The sequence below is a fragment of the Nestor notabilis genome, unplaced genomic scaffold, assembly GCF_000696875.1.
Source record: "Nestor notabilis isolate BGI_N333 unplaced genomic scaffold, ASM69687v1 scaffold21800, whole genome shotgun sequence".
In the NCBI taxonomy this organism is placed as follows: domain Eukaryota; kingdom Metazoa; phylum Chordata; class Aves; order Psittaciformes; family Psittacidae; genus Nestor; species Nestor notabilis.
Window position 1 is genome coordinate 9,356 of NW_009912723.1, and position 15,712 is coordinate 25,067.

The 15,712-nt window shown below is 42.0% G+C and overlaps 1 protein-coding gene across 1 annotated transcript in view; it reads left to right on the forward strand.

Moving 5' to 3' along the window:
- Nucleotides 1-15,712, forward strand: part of NLK (nemo-like kinase) — a gene marked incomplete at its 5' end in the record, with an annotated part of 40,579 nt that overhangs the window by 9,350 nt on the left and 15,517 nt on the right. The window contains 2 exons of the mRNA XM_010021039.1: nt 13,847-13,976; nt 15,173-15,228. Of these exons, the coding sequence (XP_010019341.1) occupies nt 13,847-13,976; nt 15,173-15,228 (186 nt within the window). The remainder of the gene's footprint in view (nt 1-13,846; nt 13,977-15,172; nt 15,229-15,712) is intronic.

Sequence of the window (15,712 nt, forward strand, 5' to 3'; positions counted from 1 at the left end):
GGAATGCCCTGACCTGGCCAAAGTTAAATTGTTAAAGTACTGATGCCTTTAGTATCTGATTATATCTTGTAGAGTACACGGGGAGCCTTGATCAATGAAATCATCAGCACATTTTTCTGGGTTTCAGAGTTCCTTAATTTTGCTACAAATTAGAGAAATTTGCCTGCTGGGAGTACCAGTAATCATGGGAAAAGGCCAGTTGTGTCCAGTGAACCCAATGTGCAAGGTGTGGGAGCACACGCCAGCACAGTGCACATACACACATACGTATAACATACATGCACACACACAGCATGAGCACAGCACTGGGCTGTGCAGGCAGCCTCACAGAAGAGAGAACTGTTCAGTGCACCAGAACACCCAAACAACCTGGGTTTCATTTAATATTTAAAGCTCTGTCTTCTTTTGTTGTGTGACAAGTGAATGACAGCAGACCTGTATCAGCCTCCATACTGGATAACTTCATGGCTGTGGCTGACTTTGGATCATGGCCACGCACAGTGTTTAAAAGTGCTTAGTAAGAATTTGAGCTTTAATCATGAATCTGTGTGTCCTGGTAGTATCATTCTTTAATTTCCTGTTGTGGTATTTTTCTATAAAGGCTTGGAAACATATGTGTGTGAGTGGAATTTTTATGCTCTCAAGAGCATCATCGATGATGTTGGCTGTAACACCAGAACGGTTATAGCAGAATCAGTTTGTAGAATATGGACTTTGATAAATTATCTTCTGTTATTTCTTTAATTTTCTTAGAACGTGGTATGATGGTATTTATGTGCAAATTGAAAATAGTCAATTTGGAGCTTTCTGTTCAAGAACTCTTGCAGGAAATGTTGTGGAAAAGTAAAATACACTGGGAAATGTAGGAATCCTGGGACTCCAGAGAAGGATTTTCTTGCCCCCATTCTCTTCCATATGCAAATTCATTTTAATAGATGCAAAAAAAATTGCTCACCGGAGAAACTGGTGTTTTAGCTTCCTTGTCATGCGGGAATGGTGGTATTCCAGATTTTAATCCTTCATCTATTCCTGGTTTCAGGGCAATACTTCATTATTCTGGCTCCACCAGGCGGTGCTCTTTGAGTTTTCTTCCTTTCATGAGCTAAATGCAGTGTTAGAACAGAGCCTTTGCTTCATGGGAGCACTAAAGCTGAGGATGGTGGTGAAGTGATGGCCAAGTAGTTATTCTGGCTTTGATCTACATGATTAGCTCTTTCCTGAAAAGCCACTGACTTTCCTTGTCTCTTTAAAGTGTGCATAGGGGTTTAATTTCAGATAATGCATTGTATTATTTAACACAAATTCTTGTAACTGCTGAAGACTATTTGTCTATGAATAGCAAAACTTACTGCACAAAGATAGCAGCAATTTTCAGAACTGAGCAATGTGCTTCGTGTGAGGGAATTGCTGAGCTCTGCGAAGGACGCTTGAAAGCCAAGTGACTTGTAGATGAGGAAGGAGGGAGCCTGGCATGTGCTCGGGGTCACTGGACTTTGTTTCACTGAGAACCATGTTCTTTTAACTGTTTTGGTTCCTAATGAATCGGGTAAGTATTATTGCGGGAAATGCAGGGAAAGTCACAGTCCATTTTGAATCCCTTTCACCTCTGTGTGGCACTTCCGTCTGGAGTGGGAGCTCACAGTGCGCTGACTTCTGAGTAGAAGTGTATGTCTCTGTCTTTTATCAGGGTACCTTTCTGGCTTCCCCCTGCCTTTGTTTTTAAAGGCCCTTGCCAACTGATATGAAGCCATTTGAAAGCCCTAAATAAGAGCTTTTTCCCCCCAGAGAGTACACAGTAAGCAGAACAAAAGCGTTGTTAAAGAGGCTGTTCTCATCCAGCAATATAACTTCTGTGGATGTTTCTGTAATTTCTGGTAGGCTCATTTATTTCAGATCTCTTATTTGGAGGGAGAATATCTTGCAGGTAAGCTTGCAGGAGGAGGAAGAGAATATATCAGCTATTCCCAGACTGCTTGTAATCCATCTTTCTTAATTGTATCAACTCCTAGGCTAGTGGGTTTAGGTAAAATGAAGAAGAGAATTTCCTGAGTCTCTTGGTGCTTTCTGACCCTCCTGTGTTCTCTTCAAGTGCTTTTGAAACCCTCTAGACCAGACATCCTTGATGTTGATTTGTAGCTTGTGGGTATGTGGATGAAGCAGAATTACTCTTCTTGTTAATGTTCTGACAGGCTGAAGGGACGTGGATCAAATAGGTCACGGAAAGACATGATATTCGTAAAATTAGTATGCATAACGTAGCACGGGGCAAGGTTATAAATGCACAGTGACACTGGCATGCCTTAACTTCAGCACTTACTGCATCTGGCTTGAGCTGTGGCTGAGGACTCAGAAAGGTGCATCTGCAAAACAGCTCTTCGCTCTTTGTGTACATTGAAAAAGTCAAAACAATACAAGAAAAATCAAAATGCTGCTTTTGGGGGTTTCTTTTCTACGAGAGTGAGGAGACTTCCATTGAATTAGCGTTTTCCAAGTCATCATTCCTATTTCACTTGCAAGGGCAAATCCAGAACAAACAAGAATAGGCGGAGGCTAAAAGTGATGTCTTGGCAAATGTAGAACTGCCAATAGTTTTGTTAAGGGCACGTGTCCCCTCAGTCATTGTTCTGGAAACTGATCTTGTTAACATGGTGTATGGGTAAAGGACAAGGGGGCTGAATGGTTTCTGTTTTCTTGTGGTTCAGCAAAGGTAAGTGAAAAAGACCAAACCAAACCCAAACACAGGCGAGGGTTGTATCAATATGAAACACCAGCAATACTGAGAGGCAAAAATGTGTATTTTAAAAACCGATTTTGCCACAGGTCACCTGAGTTAGTTCAGGTAAAGAGTTGTACCTACAGCCTGGCTAAAAGCACTTTTTAATTGTGAAGTGGAAAGCACCTTTGATTTGTTTTTTAAGGTATTAGAGATAGCTCAAGGTATTAAAGTGCTTTTCTGAGCATATTTGCTCATTGGTTGTGTTTGAAAAGTCAGGATTAAGGTCTTCCTTCCACCTGCTTGCGATGGCAAGGCACTGACATACTTACCCAAGCCCATAATCTGAATTGCAGCTTTCCTTGTGGCCCTGCTGAAGGAGAAAAGCATTTATGTTCTTCAGGTTTGGATTGTTTATTGTTTTCTGAAGCAGTTGAAGAAGAGTAGGTGAATGTTGACAGAATCGGGACCAGCCTTGACCTACTTGTGGCTTTGATCTCTGTCATGGGGATGTCACGTTATGGGGTTTGTGCCCCTGTTTACTCATCTGAAGCAAGAAGAACAGACACGTGTTTGGTAATTTGCGTGTTACATCCATATCTCATCACTCCCACAATTCTTCCCAAGAAGATTTTGTCACCCATCATATGACCCAGGAAAGGGAATCCCTCTGTAATCATTTCATACTGAACTATTGTTTAAACTTTGGGTTTAAAGTGTTTCAGAGCCATTCATTTTGATCCCCTTTGAAATCCTGCTTTTTCTTCCAAGAGTCTGTACATTACTTCAGAAGGTCCCAAGACTGGAATCACACCCGTGTGGTGATTTATGTTATCACAGGGGTTTTGTCTGACTTGGGACAGAGAAACGTGTATTAGAATGTTCAGGTCAGTTCATGGAGATCATTTAAAAGTAGATGTAGCTTTGAAATGAAGCAGTTAGAGAAGAGCCCGGCAGGTCTGATTTCTGTGTGTCTTTGGATGCAGTTGTGAAACCAAAACAGCTGCTGTGTAGGATGGAAATTAGAGTGTGTTACAGTGCACAGCAGCTAACAGAGCTGCAGGAACAGATCTGTCACGTATACCCGAGCTATGTTTATATGTTAATCTCTGAGGGTTTGGTATTACTGATGATATCACTGATCAGTGGTTTGGTTATTGGTCATTATAATGAATTTATTGCTCAGTTCTACTTCAATCTGAAAATATTGTCCTGGGAAAGGAAACAAAAATAAAGGCAGCAGCAGAGACAAGCAAGAATCAGCCATCGGTCTTTTTACATTGATAATTTATGTTGTTCCTGTGTTATTTTGCAATTATTAAACACTTGGGTAGACCTGCAATGGAAAAATGGCTTGTGTTCGTTCACTGGCTTCAACAAATCACCTGAAAAGGGATGCTCTGCTTCAGGTGATAGGTGTAATACTGCCAAAGCAAAGCTGTTCTGCTTGCAAAAAAACCTAATTATTTATCTGAGTGCTGGTCATATACTTTATCACGGGTGGAAAGGAGTCATGTTAAGTCTTGGGAGGTGTTACAAAGGTAGAAGGTGAAGGTTAAAGGAACTTCAGCAAGAACAATTCTGACTGCCAACTGCTCAATTCCAAGCAGTTATTGAATAGATATATATAGACAAGGACTTGCTTTTACCTGAAAATTCAGATTTTGCAAATCTTACAGTTCTTCAGTCATTTAATTAGTAAGTCATTCTCAAAGAATTATCTACAAGCTGAGAAGTGGCATTGGTTGCACATCCTGCCTGTCGCAGCCATGGTAGAACATCCTGCATTGCTCCCAGCAGGCTGTTAATTCAAAGGTGCTATTTACCTGTCTGGTTTAGTCTGCCACTCTATTATCTTAATATTTCTGAAACTGCCTTTTGAATCTAATGAAAAGGAGTGGGTATGGCTCCAATGTAATTGAGACTGTCAAGGAAATAGGTGGAATTTTTACAGCACTGTGAAGCTTGATGGTATGTGACAGAGGATCATTCACTTCACTGGTCCATGGTAATGGGAGAATGATGTCTCTTTAAGCTCCCTGTTAATAAATATGAGCCTGATAATCTCTTTCTCCCTCTTTGCAAAGTTGTGGGTCTTTCTTAAACCTTCATTAACATATGCTAAAATTAAAAGCACTTCTTTCACATTCCAAAAATATCCCATAGCCCTAAAGCATCTTCTAGACTTTTGGATCATACAGGTTATGAGTTTATTTCACACTTGTGTTTTGGCATGTCCTTTCTGTTCCTATAGTAATTCAAAGAAGGAATGACTGTGCAGGCTTGATAACATAGAAATGTTACACAGGAAATAAAATAGCAGCAGTTTACCATGGTTTACATGAGTAAAATGTAGAGGAAGCCTCAGAAAAACTGGTGTCCAGTTGCCTTGTATGTGGTGACAGGGGCTGAACAGTTACCCAGCAGATAGAACCATTTCCCGTGGTGGTAGCAGAGAGCACTGGAGTGTAATTGCTTTGAAGTACTGTGTTTCAAATATTGGTTGCAGGCTTTGGTTTGAATGCTCTTTGGGTTTTTCATACGGTGGCCAACAGCTGAACATGATGGTGGTGAATGAGGAGCTGAAACATGACAGAGAAGATGAAGTATTGCGATACTAACTGAGATGAGGCACAGTGCTGCTTCTCAGGGGTTATTGTGCAGCTGCACTGGAGTCACGAGGCAAAAAGGAGTTTAGTCACTATTCCTTGTTCTGTTTTGTCCCTGTCCCCCTATGGGGAGAGGGTGGTCGGGAGGATGGGGGGGCAGGGGAGAGCTGGCAGTGATGCTGGAGGGGTTATTGCTGGAAAGTGGGTATCTGTCTAGAGGATGTGACCAGAGGCTTTATTAACCTATTTTGCTATGGAGGTGCAGAAATATTCTAGGAACTGTGCCAAAGCTTGGAGGCTTGCTGGACGTGGAGAAAAAGGTTTCTTGTTTAGGTATTCCTTGGTTGACTGGTGGGGATGGGAATAGAGGTCAGTGAATGGGGCCAGGAATGTAGTAGTTCGTGTAACTGTGGTATATGCTTTCAAAATAAAGAAGGAAAGTACAAAAATACGTTGGAGATTTGTATGTTTATTGCATGTTATTTATTTATGAACATCATAGACCTTAGAGAGCTGTGCCAATGACTGAAAAAAATAAATCTTTTATGGAATTAAGAAATATATCTGAATAAATGTCCTGTGTAGTGTTATAACTGACTCTAGCTGTGGCTCATATAGGCAGTTGAGAAGTAAATAAAAAGGTCTCAAGCATAACCAGAAAATTTTGTATAAATGGGGAAATAAATTTGATTTGGAAAGCAGTTTCAGTTTTAAGCTTCCATGAAGGGAAGACAAATGAAACATTTTTAAAGATATTAACCATAACAGTATCCCTTTAATTTTCTAACCTTTCTTTTAAGTAAGACACTCTGAATCAATTTTTGTTCAAGGAGACAGATTTCTTGCAGTAATCAGTTTTGCTTTTAGCTCTGATTTTTGAAGAATACGTGATAATGGTGCACATGCTTGAGGGTGTGATTAGAACGCAACATTAAAAGGCTTTTTAGGACATCTCTGGTTGAAAAAGGAGCTCTGGAGAGGTCTGCATTTGGCAGCTGAGCACAGGGAATGAAGCATACCTTTGAAGTGTGGTACGAGGAGCAAGTCGCTTAACCCTTTCACATCAAATGCATTTTAGTGGAAGGTAAATCTAGGTGTTGTCTTCGGCTGCAAGTTATCCCTTACATCTGTGAGCTTGCATTCAGTCTTTCCCCAAATGAATCTGTGCCTCTAAAAGACCAAGAATATGTATTGGAAAGATGTGGCTATTGGGAGTAACTTACAGTACGGGATTTTTTGGAGTTCCTTCGAGTATTTTTTTTGGCTACCTTAAGTATTCTCTGGAGTATGTTGAGAAAACTTAATGAAATGCTGAGAATGCACATTGGTTGTGAGGTAATTAAATTGTCTTTCTTGATAACCTTCTTAAGGAACATATTTTCCATTTGGTGTCTTTAAAACACACACAAACGTGGACAAATGCGAATTCCTGGCTGTGAAACCTACTTGCCTAGATTTTAGGAGAATATTTAGCTGGTAGAATAGGTATTTGCAGGTTCCAGATGTTTAAAAGTGTAAGAAGTTTTTACTTTTTGCCTGTGAACACCTTCACCCAACATTTATCAACCCATATCAGTCTGCAAACGATTCTTGTCTGTTCAGTATCAAGCAGCCTCTCGTGTGAGTGGATGCAGAAGGTGAAGCTGACTGCCAGAGGCGGGTGCGTCAGGAGAGAAGGGCTTGTCAATGAGCTGCCAGCTCTGGGTGGAGCACTGCTCTGTCGTCTTCACGCAGCTGGTGGGACACTTTGCACTTCAGGCAGGTGACAAAGCTTGAAACAACATCTGGATGGAAAATTTTCAGTGCCTCCCCCTCCATCCCCAGTGGTGCTGAATGAGTTTAATAGTGCTTCCTCCCAGAGAGCTGAGGGACAGGAGAAACGCTGATAGATATTAAAACATTCAGGAGTTGTTTATTCACTCAAAAGGCAGTTGGAAATAGGTTTTTGAAAAGCGTTTGCACTGCGGTAATAGTTTCCTCCTTCTTATAACTTATCTGTGTGTGGCTTTTCCTTTAAAACTTATAGTTAAATGATTATGAATATCTCCTTTAAACGAGATTGTATCAGCTTCTGCATCTCTTCAACAATGCGTGTACAGCCAGAGGGTAGAACACGGTATAATACCATGCTAATTGGGTGAGTGTGTTTGCTAAACCTCTCCTGTTGTGAAAAATCCACCAGAAACAAAACCAATCTCCCTTCTGATGGTGCTGCTCAGTTCCCACCCGAGGGGAGCCGAGGCTGGGGTCACTCCACTAACAGGACAGGGTGTGGTGTGTTTGTACCTTGCACTGATCACAGCTCAGGCTTGGCAGAAGGGGAGAAAAGGCTCATGTAGGAAATGAGGGTCCTCAAACCAGCAAGCTCCAGTTATCTACAAGGGAGGCTTCACTGGCAGCTGGTTCCCTGCTGCCAGAGTGAGGTGTTCCTAGAGAAACAGTTGAGTGTTATCTCTCTAAAAGAGATTACTCCCACCTATCCCTCTCCTCGTTGACTAGGCAGAGCCGGCGTGACTCAGATCATATTTGACACATGCTGAAGCTGTCATTGTTCCTGACAAAGCCGTCTGTCTGTCTGCCCCTTTGTCTGAGCCGCTGCTTCTCCTGCGCGGTGCCAGCGCCCCGGTCTGCAGGGCCACGCGGGTCCAGCGTGCCGCGCCTCGAGCCCCAGCCTGGAAAAGTGACTTCCAGGCCACTAACGTTAGACAAAATGCTTCAGCATCCGAATAACTTAACTTCCACTGGGAATCGTCACAGAGCTTTAGGATGTGTTTTCTGTGCATTGGTGAACACCAGCGCTGGTGCTCAGGAACCATTTTGGAAGAGGAACTCTTCAGTCTGTGTTTGGAGATCAAACATTGCCCAGATAACCAGTTTGATGACTGCACACCCTCTCCCTGCCCTTTCCCTTCACTCTTGGGAATCTTCTGGGTTTGTGAGTTTTCTAAAGGACTTTATTTCATCCCGTGCTCCAGTGTGGTTTGAGATATGCCAAGATGTGCTTGATTGCAATACCAGGTACTGAGAAAGTATCACGTGCCCTTGACTGAGAGCTGCATTATTCTGTTTAAAAGTGACCTATCAAATAAGCTTGGGTGAGCAGCTGAAATGCCTGGGGGACCAGCTTTGTTATATGTTCTAGAGTAAAGCTTTCTGGAAGAAGTCTGCGTGATTAAGAGTCAAGCAGCTGTGGAACAAAGTTCACTGACTAATAAGAAAAACAGGGAAAGTAATCCTGTGAATCGCCCCCTCTGATAAGTCCTGATGTAAATTTATAGGTATTCTCTATAAACATAAGGGAAGGTTCACTTCCCCCTTAGAACAAAGTCCATCAACAGTTTCCCACACCGCCCCTGAGAACGTTCTTTCATTATCTTCTTTCTGTGTAATGATTGCTATGGGGTAGTCACAAACTTGTTTTTCTACCAGTTGCAACTATAGAACAATGTGTATGCATTGACCTGGATTCAGAGAGAGAAAAAGTCACTGTTGGCGCAGGCTCCACCTCGAGAATTTGCCATTGACGTGGTAGAGAGTTGCTGCAGACTTACAGTGCGTAATTGAGAAGGCCAAATGCCTGCAAGGATTCTTTGAGATAAGAATTGTCTTTGAAAACATTTCAACTCGAGGTCTGGATTGTATCATTAATCCTTCCTGCAGCTCTAGCACTCTCTAACATTTTAGTCATTCTGGGGTGATTAGCCCGCAGTGTGAATAGAAGCTGTGGGTTTTCATGTCAGACTCTTGTTTAAACATCTTATGTAGTTCTTAAATATAAGAAGACATATTTACATTATGTGTAATCAGCAAAAAAACCAAGTTTTAGATGGGTACGAGACTGGCACTTCTACACAGAGCACTCAGCTGTGGTTCTGGACATGCAGTCCCCATTCCTGGCTCATTCCAGAGCCAGGTTTAGATTTATTAGTGAATGCAGAAGTAGATCTGAAAGAATTAAACAAGACGGGCTGTAAGTGCCTTGCAGCGTTAGTCCTGAACACATATAGTGCATCCTGGTTGGGTACAGGAAGTTTAACTTTCAACTTGATTTAAGGATTTCGTGAAGGATTTTGCAAAGTCTTGGTGTGTGGAAAAATTGGGCACTGTTTCAAGAGGAACGTTTCAGTCTTGTGCTGCACGTTCAGATATACAGGTATTTGATATCTCTAATATTCTGGCCATAGTAGTCTTGGTGTTGCCACCATATCATATATATCATCCATCATGATTAAAGCTAAACTATCTTACTTGATATACCCCCCCCCAATTATATTTAGTAACTTATTTTTTGCCCCATACCTATATATATTTTTTTGCCCAGTTATTTTTGGTTTAAATCGTGGTCTGTTATCCCTTTATCCCATCTGCAGTTGATGGTTAATAAGTGAAAGCTTTGCAGACTTCAGTAGTAGCTTGAAAAGAGCTCCCTGTTGACTCCGGGCCGAGTGATGGACAGATTCCCTGCCTGCTGCTCACTTCACTGCTAGATTCACCTAGGGTGTAATAGCCTAACAAAGCAGAGGAGGGAATTGAAATGTGGTGTTCTGAGAACAGCAGTAAGTAAAGCTGCCTTTCTAGATGTTCTCTCAATTAGCTCCTAGGAGATCTTTGTGCTTTTCTAGTTTCTCTTGGGGATATGTGACCTGATAGAATATTGCTATAAATAATTATTTTACTAGTATCAAAGTAGGGACTGCACACAAACACAGAGCCACATTTGCAGCATCTTTATTGGATGCTGTAAATACCATGTCTTGCAGACAGGCTTTTTCTTTCTCTCTTTCTTTTCCTTCTTCCTTGGAATGCACTCCTGACGTTTCTGATCTTCATAACTTTGATTGTTAGTTTTGTGCTGCCCCTTGAAGTGAAATTGCTGGTGAGTGGCATAAAGCTCACAAGCCAAGGCGAGGAGGTGAGGAGCAGTGTGAAATCATTGCAGCTGTGGGGGGAAGAGCAGAGGAATTGCTTTCAAGCTGGATACTGCAGGTGATCATTACTTGTTTGTGGAAGTGGGTTATTTAAAAGAAAAAAGGAACTGGCCTTAAATGCATATGCCACAGCAACCCCGCTTAACTCATTCCTTGACCGGGACTGCAGCAGGGGCACTAGGAAAAGACTGTTCACCTACATCAATTTTTATTGTAAGGAAGCATTGGGAAACAAGGAGAGCAAGACACAGCAGCCTTGCTTACACAGCTGGGATTAGCCTGGACAGCTCTGATTTAGCTCCTTTGAAAATGGGTCCCACAATGAGTAAAATTGAGCATCAGTAAATCTGTGGTAGCTATCAGTATAAATCAGAGTTCTGGATTGTTTGATTAAAGACCGACCCTTTTATCAAATCTATCCCTCTCACTAGTGAGGCCGTGGGACAGCTCCATCCATGGGAGAAGTGTAGGAATTAATGGAATTAGCAGGGCTCTGGTGTTTGCCTGTATCAGCTGCCTGATTAGGTTCTGACTTAACAGAGTTTAGTATTCCTGGGTTACCCAGGAATGAAGGTGAGTGTTTCAAATCCATGCAAAATCCTATTTTAAGTGTCTTTTTACAGTGAACACCACTTCAAACCTTCCCATTTTCATTTGTCTATTGGAACTCCAGAGATGACTTTCTCTGAACTTGTGTCTTGGATTCATATTTTATGTAACTTTCACAGTCTTGGCCCATGTCGTCTCCACTGCTGCTGGTAACACAGCTCATTGGAACAATTGGAAGTGAGCATTTGAATCTGTAATTCAGTTAAAAAGACACCTTTTGAGGTCTTCTGGTAACAGTATGGAGATATGGCACTACCCAAGAGTATACGTGAGTGTAGGTTGTAGCTTTTAATAGTTTGATGTTTAGACTAAGAATGGAAATGTGAGCAGTTTTTACTTTAAATTTCATTTTATTTCAACTATGTAAACAGATACGTTACTGTAAGAATCAGATGCTTGTTTAGTACATGCATTAAAAGCATGCTGTACCTAAATAATTGATGTTGAGGTTTAGTTTGACAGGTAACGGTCATGAAGATGGACGTTTGAAGAGGGTGGTTTTCAGTGGAGATGGGAAGCTGCCCTCAGAGGTGCTCATTAGCTGATAGGGATGGGACAGCCCCTGTGCTGCAGATCCAGGAACCTTTCAGCAGCAAAGAGCTGGGTCTGTTCTGTGGCACTTCTTGTGCTGAGCCCGAGCAGCTGCCGCCCCGAGTTGGGAGAGAACAAACTCACCACGGCGTGAAATTACTGCCCTTCCACTCACAGTCATTAGGGTTATACTGTTACCAGCTACAGGCATGGCTGGGCCTGGTATGAGTAATAACAAGAAATGGTACCTTGTGAGCTTTAACCCAAAACATTATCAAGGCACTCGCAAACATTGAAACCGTGTGTGGTGTTGGTCCAGCTAATAACAGGTATTAGTGTGTTTTGCTTGTCAGTTGCTGCAATAATATTTATACTTAGGAGACCTGGAAAAAGGCAAATAGGAAGTTTCTAAATGGAAATACGCTTAAAAGGTGGCTATTAAAAATAGCTCCAAAATGTCTCAAGTGTGGATTCCCAAGGCTGTGTTGCTGCTGCTGAAACACACAACCTCTGAGATGTTTGGCACGGGGGGAGAGCTCGTGTCCAAATCCTTGGGTACCAAACAGAGGATTCCCCAGGCTTGATCAGAAATGAAACCACCAAGTGGAATCTTGGCTTTATTGATTGCTGCATGTTGCTCAGGTGCTTCTTCCGTTTCCCGTGTGTTTCCTGTAGGTATGTGAATTGTATTGCACGTCCAACCGGTGGGTGGAATTTTTATGTTAAACCACCTAAAATTTCAAAGCCGACTCTGACATGTTGCATTCCTTGTATGTTAACACATGGTAGTGTCAATTCCAAAGGGGAAAATAAGTAATTCAGTAGCATCTGCAGTGTAACTGGTGAGGATTTTTGTGACTAAAATGTTACAAGGTTGTTTTGGGATCAAGAACATATCTATTTAATTCCCAGGAACCAGCAGGTTTGAGGTTTTCTTTTACAGGTTAGAGGTTTGTGGCTTCCTCTTCCAAGCTGGTAGAATCTTGGCAGGGGCCAGAGCTGCTGTCTCATAAAGTGAGAACACCTCTAATTAGCTGATCAGTGGTGCTTGAACGCGTGAGCAATGGGAGCTCAGCTCATGCTGGGATCAAATCCCTATGACTCTGTGAGCACCGTCTGGTACGGGCCCTGCTGTGTGTCATTCAGAACCTGCCTCTGCTGGAATCCCACAGCCACGGGCCAGCCTCAAAATGTGCCTGCTCCTGATGAATAGCACCTTGTTCTGAAGACACATGCATTGAGGTGACCATCATCTGGGAACGGAGTTACTATAGGGTGAGGAAGGATGTTTCAGGCTGGCCCGTGGTGAGTGCTGAGTTGCACTAACAGGGTTTGCTGCAGTGCTTCCAGTTTTCATCCCCTTTCTTTCCAACATGGGCTAAAGGCAAGAGGCAAAGTTCGTGGAGAAAACAGGAAACATGTTGTGAATTAGAAGACCTGTTCAGATTCCGTTCAGACAAAAAAAGAACCCTTCCATGTGATTTGCAGGGGAGTTACATGATGGAAAAGCCAGCGACTTGTTAAGGACAAATGTAGTCACCAGGGTACATAGCTGGATGTGGATTCTTAGTGGTTATGGCATTGCACTGAGAAAAAAGTTATTTTGGTCATTCCAATAAAAATATGCAGGCAAAAAATGGTTCCCTGTCAACTGAAGTTCTAGAAACCCTGTTCTGTGGTGAGGTTTGAGAAGCCCCACCTTAAAGACTGTGATTGGGAATTGAGGCACCATAATCTCCTTGCTCTAGTTTTATGGTTCTCATTATAAAATTCTATTTTCAGAATCTAATTACTTTAAATTAAAATACTTGCCATGTGAAAGCACCTTGTAATTTCTGAACTACTATACTTGTATCGCATAAGCTCTGTGAGAGAACGGCAGAACGCCTGGATTACATTTGAGGAAACTTAGATACCACGTGCTGTTGCTTCTCCAGATGTAAAGTCATTTAGTGGTAGATCAAGTAATAGTCTTATAGTTGCCAGTGTTCTGTCAGGATGGGATTATTACAGTTTTTGCCCTCTTAGGAGAGGAAGAAGAAGGCAGTAGGTCTGACAAATCAAATCTGTGTAACTGAGAAAATGGTTTAATCTTAATAAGGTGGGTTTTGGTAGCTGAAGGAGATCACTCCTTGGCTCGAGGTGTTGATCTGACTCACAGCTGCAGTGCACGGCAGTGGCAGGCAGTCTGTGCACTGATGGACATTGTCCAGCCACTTAGCAGCCTGACTGGGTGCATGTGTACATGCTTCTAATGAAGGAACAATCACACGTTCAACGCAGGCTCTGCAGGATGGTGCATCATGCCCTTTGCTTGTTGCTTTTGTCCCTAGAAGTGTCTCCACATTGTTTTGACTCACCGTCTAACTGAGAATGATGAGAACTCTAAAATACTTTCTGATTTAGAAGAATTGTCTAACGGTAGTTTGTGATGTTCTGAATCTTTTATTCCATAGGTCAGTAACAGATCCACGGGATGGAAAGAGAGTTGCACTCAAAAAGATGCCCAACGTCTTCCAAAATTTGGTCTCTTGTAAAAGGGTCTTCCGGGAGTTGAAGATGTTGTGTTTTTTTAAGCATGACAATGTAAGTAAATTCAAAGTAATTTTGAAGTCTTTGATAGAGCCTAATTGTAAAATGGAGCTGTCTGTAACAGAAGTCTCTTTTAAGTTCTAGGATATGTAAAATGCTTTAAAAGCTCTCTAATTTCATGATTAGCACATTTCTTGGAACTCGGGTGTTACCATTGCAAACACTATCAAAAATGGAATTATCAAGAATCTAAGGATATTCATAATTGCCCTTCCAAAATGTTTGCAAACAGACAAAGACACTTGCACCTAATCTTATTTTAGGCTTTAGGTAAATGTCAGTCTGCACAAAGCTGTGCCAGCTGGAGATGCTTTCGCTTCCAAGCTATTTCTTGCTCCACCTTCCCCTCCCTGCCTTTTCTATCTGCTCTCTCCATTCTAGTGGAGTGGCAAGAGTGCAGCTGTGGATGTGGTAACCTCCCCATTGATGAGCATTAATGAGTGTGTTGGAAGTACTATCTTCTCCCAGCAGAATGGGGTCAGGAAGCAGGGATCTGTTATTTCTCCTGTTTTGAAGTTTACCTTTTTGTATCTTGAGGGTATCATATTCCAAGAAAGATTTTATTTGTGGTTTAGCACTGGATTTAGCTCACTGGTGGTGTCAGTGGTGCAAAAGAGGTGGACTGCTTAGCCAGCTTGTACCAGTCTGCAGAGTGTCCCCCCCACTGTCACCAGTCCAGTATTTTTTCCTGTGAGTGGGTGTAAATTCTGAGCTGCTGCTTTTCTACCTTTCTACTTTGCACAAAGAGCTGAGCTTCTCATTCAGAATGTGAACAACTTTGTTTTCTGTAATTCCCATGTGGAAGCAGAACTCTTAAATAAGATGAAAGGCACAAAGTGTAATGTCTTTTGCTTTTGCATTTCTTTGCTAGAATTTCTTCTTTCAAATATTTTATAGTTGTATCAGCTTTGAAATAAACCGATTTGTATTGGGTAGACAAATTAATGCTTTTAAGCTAGTACCTGAACAGCTGGGAAAAGTTTCTTGAATTAACAGAGAGGGACACCCTGAATGTACAGAATATCTGACTTGCTGGGCTATTAAATTCACAGATCTGGCACACAGAGTGGTGGTCTGTCTGTGTGGAATAGAACAAAGCCCTGTAAGAGAGGTACAATCCGAGTGTCTCTTTGAAAGGGGTTTGGTTTTGTTTGACTGGGATGGGTCTTGACTTGTGTGGTGTTTCCTAGGTACTCTCTGCCCTCGACATACTCCAGCCTCCACACATTGACTATTTTGAAGAAATGTATCCTAAATATAAAATAGAGCATCTTAATTGAGGTAGGTGTAATTCTCATTAGCTTGGGAACTGCAACTAGTGGGTGGAATCTGTGAAATAGAGCTACAAAACCCTTGAGTCTGTACCTGGACAGTTTTATTTAAAGAAGTGAATCTATACTATCAAGAACTCTTATTAAAGTCCGAGGTGAAATGGTGCAGGATTGAACGTGAAGCTTTGAGGATGTCAGAGCCAGTAAATGCAGGGCATCGTGGTATGTACCAACAGGTACTGCTGCTACTCATGGAGCCTCCCCCCAAAACAGTCATTAACTTCTTCTCAGTTATTAGTGCCTTAAAATACTTCCTGGTGTTTTCAGAGCGCTACTGACACATGCTTTGAGACCGTGACTTTTCAGAGACGTTTCAGCAGAGTAGCTGGGTTATGGCTTTCCTTGTTCAGCCTCTGTCTTGATCAGGAAAACAGATTTCACACCGACAGATGTGCTGTT